The sequence below is a fragment of the Metopolophium dirhodum genome, chromosome 9, assembly GCF_019925205.1.
Source record: "Metopolophium dirhodum isolate CAU chromosome 9, ASM1992520v1, whole genome shotgun sequence".
Lineage (NCBI taxonomy): Eukaryota > Metazoa > Arthropoda > Insecta > Hemiptera > Aphididae > Metopolophium > Metopolophium dirhodum.
This window is the reverse complement of record NC_083568.1, coordinates 17238651-17252400: the sequence shown is the minus strand read 5'-3', so window position 1 is coordinate 17252400 and position 13750 is coordinate 17238651. Positions and strand designations below refer to the sequence as shown.

The 13750-nt window shown below is 27.1% G+C and overlaps 1 protein-coding gene across 3 annotated transcripts in view; it reads left to right on the top strand.

The window, feature by feature from the left end:
* The window catches only part of LOC132952360 (uncharacterized), a 183687-nt gene that overhangs the window by 141204 nt on the left and 28733 nt on the right, over positions 1 to 13750 (top strand). For all 3 annotated transcript variants that reach the window (XM_061024641.1, XM_061024642.1, XM_061024643.1), the window contains exon 3: positions 12883 to 13088. In XM_061024641.1, coding sequence (XP_060880624.1) covers positions 12883 to 13088 — 206 coding nt within the window. The remainder of the gene's footprint in view (positions 1 to 12882; positions 13089 to 13750) is intronic.

Below are 13750 nucleotides of genomic sequence, written 5' to 3'. Positions count from 1 at the left end.
ATCATAAAGAACACTTTTTAGATTATTTTCATAACTACAAACTTAAATTAATTCATTAAAAATATTCGATTGAAATCAACAACTATACACACTACATTTAAAATTTAAAAACACAAATGGTTTCTTCTTCGTTTTACCTAACTTACATTTGAAAATATGAAAATAATATTGTTCACTGTTCAGACTTTACTTCAGTATTTTGAAATGATCTGAAGAAAATTTAATATTTCACATATCGTCGAACTTTAGTTATGCAGACAAATACCTACATTTTATTATATTTGTTTATAATTGTTTAGTTGAACTGTATTGTTATAGTAGTTTTTAACTACAGGCACGTAGCTTACTATATCTATGAAATTATCGTTAAAATCAATCAATCTTTAAAAGTCTTTAATTAAAATGTATTTAATATATTGTTAAACTATACTAATTTAAATTGTTTCAAATAATTTTCCTAAGCGTATTAATTTTTTTTTTTTTCATTCAAGTCGAAATATATTGTATATTATCGCATGACATAATAATTATATAAGATACAAGACAGATAACATGAGAGTACAAAAAAAAAATTGAGTAAAGAAGCCACCCAATGATGACACTTTATTGTTGATTTTTAAAAGTTATAAAATTAGTTACATGTTTATTTGGACATGATTATATTTGATTTTAGATTCTGAGCGAAGCGATGAATGTATTGATTTTACAATGATATGTGTTTTTTTTTAAATTTTATTTTGTGTCTGTCACCTTTTAGGACAGTAAATTAAGTAAATTAAACAGTAACTTTTCTGATAGGAAAGTGAATCTAGTTGGTAATTTGGGGGGTCAAAAGTAAAAATTTTTCAGTAGTTTTCAAACGCGACGTGAAAAACAAAAGAAAAATTAAGGAAAAACGGGAATTTTTACGCAAAATCTGTTTTCGAGAAAATCGATTTTGGTTTTTGGTGTAACTCTAAAACAAATGACCGTAGATACTTGAAAATTTTACTGAATGTTTGTATTAGCATTTTCTATACACGATAAAATTTTATTTGTTGGGTAAAAAAGCGTGAAAATTTAACATAAGGCTCCTGATATATTGTTCTAATAGCAGTTGAAAAATATTAAAAATACATAGGTACAGTTTTTTTTTATAAGTATTTAAAGTTCAAATTTTGATAACATTTATCAAATTTATAATTTAATAATTATTTTGTAGTTAAAAATTTATAAAATGTTCAATTTTTATAGCTAAGTATTGAAAATTGAAAACAAGGCTCTTAGGCTCCACGTAAATAGGTTATATATAAATTACTTTTGTCTCAATAATATCATCAAATATACTTGGTAATATCATAGGCTGACTGACCGTTTTCGCTCAGAATCGTTTTTCTTATACAATGATATTATATCATTGAATTTAAATTTAACACCATCCATTACAGTGACCCACTTGTAACCTACACTGTACAGCAGAGCGACATCCACTTACCCGCCTTTTTAAACTTAAAATTGTAAAAGGCGTCTTCACTATTTGCGTTTTAGGCATCTAGGAGGGCTGTCTGGGATTGTGAGGAAAGAAAGGTCTTTAATTAAAGGGTTTGAGTGGGAGGAAAGACGGTTGTGGTATCTTTTATAAAAGTGTTTGGCTTTTTCATGGATTGTTTTTAATTTCAGGTCTGTGTGGAGAGTATGATTAGATATGTAAGGGGGAGTATTGATTAATTTTTCTTAGCGCAATGTTTTGGAAGGATTGAATTATATTTAGTTTACTCGTTTTTTGCACTTCTCCATAGTTGGATACCTTGTACTAAAACATGAAACTCAAATTTAGGTATAACATATAGATGGTAAAATGTTTTTGATACCTAGGTTGTAATTATTGTTGCTTGTTGAACGTGGCGCAACATTTAGTTAAATATTATTTACATTTTTTTTTTAGCTACCCATATAGTCTTTTAATGTTTTTTTGTAAATACTAAAAATTATATTAAGTTAGGACATATTTGTTTTTTGATATTATATTAGGCAGATATCAGAAAAGATATAATCAAAATTGTATGATGTATTACTCCGAGTTCATATAATTACTTAATACTATTGAGAAAAGGACGTGCGTCCAGAAAAACAACTCTGATCACGTTCGACTTTATTATTTTGCAAAACTTTAATAACAAAAGAGAAAATACGTTTGGATAAGGGTAGGTATAAGTTATAATAACAGTCGGCTATAAACCAATGTCACAATATACAGAATCTAATGCATTTCTTAATTTTTTTTTTTATTTTTCATCAGAACAAAGATCTTGAACTATAACAAGTTATATTTTCAAAGTAACAAAAAATAATAATATAATCGAGAGATGATGAATAATGTATTTTACTGTTATACTTTAACTCGAATTTTGCAATAATTTTCTAGGCATACATAATATAAAGTATATGCTTCGAGATAGAAAATATCGTTACAACTACACAAGTTAAAAGTTCAATGTATAGTATTATTTTACTAGACTTACAAGATTACGGTGTATTGAATAAACTACTTTGAAGGTATTGAGGAGTAAGTTTAGAGTAATACAACCTTATACTAATTTGAATTTTAAACGTATTAAACATTTAAACATAATAATATATTTAATATATTGGGTTATTTGTGCGCAAATGTGAACGTCGTAGTAGCATGATATTAAATTATTCTTATAAGTACCCACTTCTTATAATCTCATAGGATTATTTAACTGTTTCTTGTTGATAGTACAGACTTTGGAGAACCTTTAAAGGTTAACTGCTAATCGCAACTTATCGTCCTACAACGAAAGACTCTTTTTAAATTGTCAACATCCTATTGGAATAGTTTAATACTAGATTAGGTAGGCATCTAATTTTATTACTTTATTAGAAAATGTCACATAGGCATAATAATATTATAATATTTAATAGTTAAATATTTGCTTTGGAAAAATAATGTTTTTTTTTATTAAAACAGAGATTGTTAATTGTTTGAAATCATTAATTTTCAAAAGAATTATATTTTATTATATTTTAAATACATTTGTTTTATTTTATTTAAATATATAATTATGAATGCATGTGTCACTAAGTAACTATAATTTATTACAGGACATCAGAGTTATAATACAGAACAAAAATGAAATACCATATTATATTAACTATAATCTAAAAATAATATATCGTTATATTTTAATAAATGTACATAATATACAGGTGGTTTATAACTTTAAAATAACAATTTATATTATATTTATACTCATATATAGATTTACAACTATATAAATAATACTTATTTTTAAATACCCATTATATTATTATTCATATAAATAAAATATTTGAAATAATATAAATTAATTAGAATATTAAAAATTTGACTATTTTCTATCTTAAATATCTACTAATGATTTGGTGATTGTTTGATAAGAATAACTTTAAAACAAAACAATTAATATAACAATTTGAGATAACTATAATATAAACAGTATAAATATAAATATTTATTTTATTTTATAAATCAACATGGAGTGTTTATATAAGATTAAATTAATCAGTATATTTCGATATTTCAATATATTGGCTAACGTCAATTTCGTGTTGTTTACTGTTTTAATATGATCTGCCAACACGTTTATTTTGGAACAACTATGGAAAACGTGCCGAAATTGTATCCACGAAAGTGGTTAAAACTCATGTCCAAATTCCATCCACTTTAAACAACAGAAGAAAATAACACAGGTTTACCTCAAAATTTTTTATATTTTTTTTAAGACAGTTTAAATTTTTAGTCTTCCCTTGAAATTACTTAAAAGATTAACATAATCGACATTAAAACTTTCAGTACGGACCTTTTATTCCATTTTTTCTCGTCATTTGTATTTTTCATACGAACACATTAATGACGGTGAAGAGACTGGACACAAAGGTCCACACATGGCCAATCAGGTGAATGGCAAACAAAATGCGAACACACATATATATGATAGGGACTAAGTGAAGTAGAAACAGTATGTAGATTTCGAAATTCCTGGTGGGATTATTTCTACTTTGCCGTTCCAGTCTGTCCTTTCACAATGAAAAAATCTATATATTACCAACACGGGAAACCTGATATCCCCTAAGGTATCCTATTTTCTCGAAGGCCAAAACTATAATAGTTATTATTTAATTATTTGATCGGATCGAAATACCAATATTGGCAATATTTGATAATATTAGAATCTATAGTAACATATTAATAAAGTTATAAATAAAAAATCATACAGAAATATTGCCAACTTTTAGAGTTATAACCTGTAGGATTAATAATGTCGATATCAACAAAAATCTGTAAAAAAAATACGTCTTACTAGGAAGGTATGATTACTGGAATAATATTTGACACTATGTTAAATCAATAATACATGAGTTACAAAAAAAAGTTTTAAGAAAATTTAGTAAATTGTACTAGATGTACTATATGTATTAGAAAATGTAATAACCACTATAATATCATAGAAACAATAATTACTTTTTTTCTTATTTTACATCGGAAGAAATAGATCGCCATTACATTACATTACACTACATTGAGATAATAACTTTTGAGTTTTTTAAAATATGATTTTACATATTTTACTAGTCACATAATACTAATATAAATCTTTTTTTCGTGGGATTCTTACAATTTTACTGTCGTATTTCAGGTACAGGCGCAGTTACAGTTATAGCTTATTGCGTCAAAATCAATTCACCTTTTTTTGAAATGAACGAATACCATAATCTTCATTCCGTTAAGTAAGTCCGTAACGGTATTATACAATAAGACGCGGAGCTTCAATAATTACAAAAATTAATTTTAAATAAGCGCATTCTAAGGGTAGTACAACTGATTGAGTATATTTTAAAAAGAAATGAATAGTGTTGACACACTATAGTTTGTAATAATATTATGAAAATCATACTTTGTTCGTTTCTTGTTTATCTGTTATAAAACAGAATGTCTACTTCTACGTTTACGCGTGAAGCGCATTACCGTGTAGAATCAGCAGCTGTGGCTGATCAACTGGACGCGTATTCATGGAGTTAACACAAATGTTTTTGGATAAAACACTCATAAGAAGACGTATTTTTGTTTTATTTAGTAAACACAGCGTGGGTATCTACCTTTAGCACACGCAATAGTGATTTATGAATAAATGGTCTAGCAAACAAAAAAAAAACCATTACAACAATTGGCAGGCACGAGCTCTTAAGGTGTCGAGAAAGTACATATAAAATATCTACAGCATCAAAATTAAATTTGTATACACAGAAAAGTAGTGTTTTGTCCCTAGGGAGTAACGTAATTTCACATATGTGCACGTATATAAATATATATAAAATAATCTAAATATTTTCTCAGTGAGTATTCATGCTTTTTTTTATGTTTTTTAATGGAAAAAAAATAGGTGTACGCATACAAAACACTTTTAACGGTTATCTTGGTAACAATAAACTGACAACAAATCATAAAGTTTATGAGAGACCGATCAAGTCAACAAAATATCGGTACAATATAAAGCAAAAACTATGGAAACATAAGTTTTTAATGATTCCGATTTCAAAGAAATTTGTTACACTAACTTTTGTTCGTCATCAAACTTATTTTACTATTTTTTACTGAATACCGAATAATTTCAAATACAAGTACATGCATGTATTATGGTACATGAGTAGGTACTTAACCAACAATTCGTTACTATGATACCATTGAATAACATACATTTCGTATAGATTATAATATATACTATTTAAATAATTATTTTATTGAAATATTAGTTGTTAATAAAACCTGTCTTGCGTTCATAAAATAAATGTTAAATTGTTCAAACTATATTATACTATAATACAATTTAGAAGTTAATTATCTTAATAGATTTTAAGGTAATCATAGATATTTATATTGTATTTAAAAATTCCATAGCCCAGTTAAATGTTTAAACATGTGTACCAGCAAACCTACGATTAATATAAATGGCTAGGGGTTTTGATGTAATAGAAACCTACCTGGGCTACTACCAACTAACCTAAATTAGTTGTAATTAGTTTCAGTTCTGGTGAGTTGCTCCCTTTACTCGAAATAGTTTCAAAAGAAGAAGTTTTTTTACAATTTAATATTATTTCAAAGTAATAGTCTTGGAAATTTAAATTTCTTACTTCAGCCTATACACGTGCACAAGACATAGTAATATAATAATATAATACTTAATACATATTTTCGTGATATTTTTTATCGTGTTATTTTACCATATTTTTTTATTATTCGATTTCCATTTAAAAAAAAATAAATATTGTATTGAAAAACTAATTGAATCTTTAAAACTATCTAAATATTTAAAATATTTTTAAATTAAAACATTCATTTAAAAATATTATCATATGACCAAGATAAGTTTTTATTATCAATTTAACTAGTTGAGTAGGTACTATAACAAAGTAGATACGTATTTATAAGTACATCGTAATATTACTTCATAAGCAATTTATTATTTTTTTTCATACACACTTAACCAGATGATATTATGAATTCATTATGGTCATCACTATGTAGGTAAAGCTCAACCTACCTACCAATATATTAATTGTAATAGTTGGTCAAGAAAAAAATATTTTAATTTACTTATATTATAATTCTAACATAACTAATTAATTGTATCTAAGTAAAATATTACGTTAAATAATTTATTAAAGAATTAATATCAGTTGTCATAACAACAATAAATCAAACAAAAAGTTCCATGATCATTATATTTGTAAAAAATAATATAATATACCTATATATTTGAACCCTTGTTGTATACATTTGCATAACTATATTATGATATCAAACTTCAAACATTTTTCTTAAAAATAAAATTAGAAACTAAAAAGATACAATATACCATATTGTTATATTATACTTAACTTTAAATGTTTATAATTACATCTTAAAAAATAATAAAAATAGTTTATACACTTGAACTCTGATTATTAGTCAAAGTTAATTATACACTTGTACATAACTAGAGGAATGTCAGTGGATATTTTCTCTTATCGTGTGAACCCATGTAAAAAAACTCTCGTTATCAAATTTACTTATTGTATTATTCAATATGGATTGTAAAATAAAGGAAAAAAATATATTTACGTCATCTGAACAGTACAATATTTTTGTTTGTTTACATAATTAATTGTTCCTTGATAACCAAAATTTATAAAATTCCGATAATAGTATAAATATCTTTCAACTGCATACAACTTTTTAAGTTAAGACTTTTTTTTAAGTCTGAAAAATTAGCTGGTTTAAAATGTTCCTACCAATTGGGAAGACAGATTAACACTATGGGAGCGCTGTTGACGCCTATCGTACTGATGGTTAGGCGAGTTCCCCCCTACTTGCAGGAGTCGGAAGATTGTATGTATTTTCCCGACATTTCGCATACGTTTTGCTTTAAGTGAAGTGTTTATGAATGTATTTGATAATATTAGTAGAAATTGTACTTACCAACGTATACAGTTAGCTATAAAAGCGTTAAAGTTTAGGTATAAAGTTTTGATAGGTAGCAAAATTAATTTATTATGAAAAGTAAAATAACCAATATAAAACTATATTCATACATGCCGAATCGGAAGGTACAAATTGTTTCCACCAAAGCTAGTTAATCTTCTTCCCCAGTAGATAAGTAGTAGATACTTACTACTTTGGTTAGATTAAAATATTTCGGTAATTATATTAGTTGGTTCTTAATCCAAGTAATTAATATGTATAATAAATACAACGACTAATTTTCTTATAACTTATAAGACATACATTTTTAATTAATAGTGATGGGCATCTATTAATTATTAGATAATATTATTCGGCATTTATTTGTTAACAAATATTATACAAAAGTATTAATTTGCACATAAACACGGTACATTATTAACTCATAACCAAAATATGAAAGTTATTTTTTTTTTTAATGTATATTATAATAGAATACATTTTTATAATTAAGGTTGAACGCTTATTGCACATAATAATTTTACACGTTTATTCATGGAAAATTTTAATTTATTCATACAATTTGCCCAAGAAGTAGGTCTTAATAAATCATAAGAGCTTTATCATTTTACAGTTCGGTTCATATGCTCATATCAAATATCTGTACCCTTTGTAGTCGAGTCTATTATTAACTTAATGTTCACCAAGACCTCGGACCACAATTATAATTAACTACAATTTGTTGTATGCTTACTTTTGTTCAGACATTCATTTTTACGACAATGCCAAAACAACTTGAGCGACCCGATAGAACTGCGTGTGATTCGCTTGAATGACCAAAACACGACTCATCACTAAAATAGAAATTATTATACTAATGAATCTGGCATATTATAATCATAATATGGACTAAAAAATAATCTATTGTTGAATCTCAATTTATTTTTCTATTTTTATGGGAAAGATTTGCATTTATATGTCACGTGCACTCAAAATATTTAACTTATTACATTATTGTTTATATTTCTAACCAGAAAACTTTTTTATTATTATTATTTTTGATTTTCAGTACAATCTTAACTTCCGGTTCAAATTTGAAATAGAATATTTTAATACAAGTCTTTTGATAACCGTATAACATAATTCATTATTCATAAAATTATATAATGTTTATCATATAAATTAATATAATTTAAGAATATTTCCTTCAGATTAAAAATTAAACTTTTTGTAATTTTTACTCAGTTTTGAGATACCCTTCGGTATCTTTGGATATATTATATTATTACTTATATCATATAATTAAAGAGCTTACTGCTTTTGGTGAATAACTTAGAATTCATCCTAACCGCTTGGTTTACGTATATCCACTAACCTTAATAAAATGGATAGTACAATTTATTTTGTTGACTTGAAATATTATTGATGGAAATAAAATCCATAATTGTATCGTGTATTTAACACTATAGAGTTAAATTTTTTAAATCCTAAAATTTCCAACTAATATACATAATAGGTACTAATATATATTTATTTACTCAAAATGAATATTTAATCAAGGAATTTGAACAATAAAATAAAATTATTTTTTAAATAAGTAATTTCTATTTTTTTAATGTAAAATAAAAATAATATACAGTACAATTTATTGTGAGAATTTATCTTATAAAATGTTATTTTATTATTAAAATCAACTTTACTTTTAAAAATACGTAATTAAATTATAACGATTTATATGACCTGATGATGTACGAGTTTGTTGTTATGATTCCAAAAGTATGATATTGTCCAATGAATATTAATAACAATTATGACACAGTTTCTTCTTTACCGGCACACTATAATAAGCCCATGGGAAGGAGAAGCCGAACGTAATACCGAATCCAATAGTGGAATAATTAATTTTATTTTATGATGTAGACAAACTGTAATAATTAGGTAATGAATCTTTTACCGTTTCTGAACGTGTGACCATATCTATATTGTACTATATATTATAATTTATTGTGTACCATTGCATTAAAATTGAATTAAATTCAAGGTGATAATAAACTTGGCGCACGCAATCCAACATTGATGTTAATATGCTAATTTTGAACAATTTAATTTGTATTACCCGTATTAATATATACTTATAAGTCTGTCAGCTGTTCTTCTGTGTCAATGAAGAAGAACATTCTGTGTCGATGATTTTCATATTGATAATTATGAAAAAAAAATAACATTCTCGACACATACAATCGCACACGAATTCGATATTATGTGTATTAGTTGTAGAAAGACTTATATTGTTTTAGTATTTTTTATGCATAATATTATGTTCGTTTCATTCCTTTTCAACTAAACATAATACACCTATGGTGTCTTAATTATTGTTGGTTTGCATTTGAAATTTCAAAATACCGTTCAAAGAAAAAAGGTAGTTGGTGTTTAACCGTGAACATTGTAGAGTTTTTTTGTAGAGTACGAAATTAAAGCGAAGAAAATGTTCCGTTATAAAATTCACGGTGGGTATCATGCTCGATTCATTGAAAAATGTATACAGAGCGATCAAAATAATATATTCGTCGTATGAGACTACATAATATTATACGCTACATTGGAATTATTCTTTTACTCAGTAGGAAATGGTTGTTTTTTTCTTTTTATTATTATTTTAAATGAAATTGAATGGTGACCTGAAAAACGTTTCTTTGGTTCTCTTGGGGAATTTAAATTATTCCACAGTAGCACTTTTAACGTTTGTGCGTGTTCAATCGACGCGATTGCAAACCACTATATTATGTTATGTACGGGCATGGGTGGACCATAAGGTTTTCGCAGAACCTTTTTTTTATGGTCATCCGAAGATCTATATTATTATAATATTACGGACCTATGGACATACGCTATGTCCAGGTGATTTTGATGATTTGCTTTCGTGTTCATCTCATGACTGGTGCTCGCCTAAATTAACGGACCATAAATACGATTTTTAATGATTAAACTATTATAATATTTCAACCCACACAAAACGCAATAAACACGTAAAACAGAACTATCATTTCCCAAGTAAATTATTGTACATATTGAGTAGGTATACCAATACATTTTCAGAAAACCATTACTTTCAAACGGTATAATATTATCATATTGTATTTACGTATCAAATGAAACGTCTATAGATTTTACTTAAAAAAATATTTGATATAGGTGTCAAAATATTAAATAATATAATGAAATGTTTTCATGTCTTCAAATAACATTTCGCAGTATTTTAAAATGTCAATATTATGTCATGTATAATTCTCATACATGTTATACAAACTTACAGTTACTTAATGTATAACACGTCAATAAGGAGTATACATATTTTATATGTTTACAGTTTTAGTTCAACTAAAAATAATTTTTTGAAAAAAACTTCAGCTTTTTACCTACAAAGATTCATTTAAATCATTATTTTATTTTAACTTTGAAACATTTAAAAAAATATCGGTGATATTTTATTAAATTATCTTGGGTATATAAATCAAATTGTTCAGTACCTAGCCCTAAGATATTATAAAATACAAAATATTGTGATATTATGTAGAGGTCATGTTTAGAAAGTTAACCTAGGTACTAGGTACCTACTAGATAAATGGGTTTTCAATAATGTTTATACTTTCAACAATTCAATTTGATATTTTAAGATACAAGCACAATTCGTACTTGACACATTAAGAAAAATATTAGACTACATCCATTCCACATTATTACAACAATACAACTTTTATTATTGGTAGGTAGCTTATCGATAACAATCGTAATTATTATATAAACTCACGCTATTTTAGAGATACCGCAGGTTTAATGCATATTGAATATAAAATTGTTATCTTTAAACCCTATGACGTGATACACATTTTTTTTTATCATTTCGTTTTCCTCCCAACCAGATAATGTCTCGTGCAATTTATTTTATCTTTTACATGTTTAATACCATAATAATATACCATCAACACCTCGTCATTGTTAGATTTATCATAATACTGTTTACTCATCAAATGTTTATTTTTTTTTTTATGTCATCAAACAACGCTAAGTTCAGCATATATTTTATAACTTATATAACATATAATGACTTGTGCGACTATTTTGAATTCTATTTTAAATGTGAAAAGGCATGTACTTATATGGTTCTACTCTAGTATTATATTGTGTCTCTATGTGTAAGCAAATATTCCAAAAGTGTACACCAAACTTTCATAAAAAGATAGCGAACCATAATATAGTAAAAAGTTGTTAGCATCAGAGTTTAAAAATCAGAGTTTAAATATACCTACTCGTCCTCTAGGTCATACTTAGTGAATACTGTTCCGAGGACAATCAGTTCTTATCAGTTAACATACCTAATAATATTGTATTTGATAATCGTTAAAATATCAATCTATTCTTTTTTCTCAAAATTAGATGAAAGTATCATAATATTTATGAATTATGTATTAGTTTTTGCTTTTCTGGATTTTTAACTAGAAATTAAGATTCCGAGAATTAAAATTATCTAAACATGATAACTTTGATAGTTTTCTGGACGGAATATTGAATATACTTTAAATACAAGTTCAAAGTCAAAAAAAAGTAAAAATATTAAAAAGTGTTTTAATAAATTTTAATAATGTAGTGCAATATTTAAAATATAATATATATTAATATGCATTGTACAACTATTTTAATTTTCAAAACATCATTATAATATACTTACCTATAACTAAATTATTATAATCAGCAGATTACTTTTTATTATATTTACAGAACTGATTGTGACGTTCATACAATATATCAAAAGTTTTATGGCGATCCCAACTACGTATAACACGGTCACCATTATATATATATAAATTTTTTTTTATTAGAACTCGTAAAGTTCCTTCACTTCTTTGAAGTGAGAAAACAACGGATTTGGTATAATTGAGCAGCCGTAGTGTTTAGTTGAGTATTCATCTAAAATGTATTACGTACACTTCTTTTTTAATAAACAGAAAAAGTTTTGAAAAATTGTTTTGACATAAATAATTTATCGTGCATCGTACACACTATAGTCTTGTTGTAGCTCTGCCGTCTTTGTGCAGCGCAAAAGACTAAATTCTGTAATGCAAATATATACACACGGCGACGCGTTTATAAATTCATAGCGTGAACTACGGGATGAGTTAAAATTTCGCAACTTCCGTCAAAGAAGCGCCGAGCGAGCAAAAACGGCGGACGCGACGCACACATTTACACCACACACACACACACACACACACACACACACACACACACACACACACACACACACACACAAACACATCGTCCCATGTACATATAAATGTACCGCAATAATAACGATACACACTTAACCGCGGTCACACGAGACATTTATGACTTTTCGTTTTCAGATTGCAAGGACCTGTTAGAGCTGTCGGCCATCGTTCCCAGATACGCCAAACTGGGCGAGACAGTGGTCCTGAGATGCAACCACACGGTGGTCGAAAACCAACTTTACAAGGTCCAGTGGACCAAGAGCGGTGACAAATTGTTCCAGTACATAAGAGGACGCGTACCGCCGTATATCAATCACACGATTCCCGGAGCCAAAATCGACGTGAGTGATCCGTGTTTTTTGTATTTTTATGTTGCCTTATTATTATGACATGCGTTCATCTACCTAGATAAATGTATAATGAACACATGGTGGGTTATTATAATTATATTCTGTCACTGGTCGAGAATTGACCGCTACGTTTAGAACGAGACGCGCCTACATAATATAACTTATTACCGCATTATATACAGTTACAAGTAGGGGTATCTGTAAGAACGCAACTGAAAGTGTAAATTATTCGAGGAACAACATAATATCCGGAAAATATGTACTCTAAGGAAAATAGAAATTTTTATTATGTTCTTTTTAGTTATATTTACAAAATTTACAAGCCCGTGTTACCTAAGGAAACCGTGATTGTATCAATCTTTCGCCATACAAACACGACAAAATGGTATACGATTTGTAAATGAATTTTTTTTTTGTTGCCAAAAGGTGAATGTATTTTTATTGAATCATTCGAATATTTTACTTTTCGGATAACATGTTTACGCAGCCTGCACATATGATGATGCCGAGGATTTATTATAATCTAGATCATCCAGAATTGATGTGAATTTCATATGTTCTGCGGTTGGAGTACCGCGTGTCAATATAATATGCCCACGTATTTTCCCTTCCGGTTCACGCCCCTCTCCCACCCACATGACGACGATAAGCGG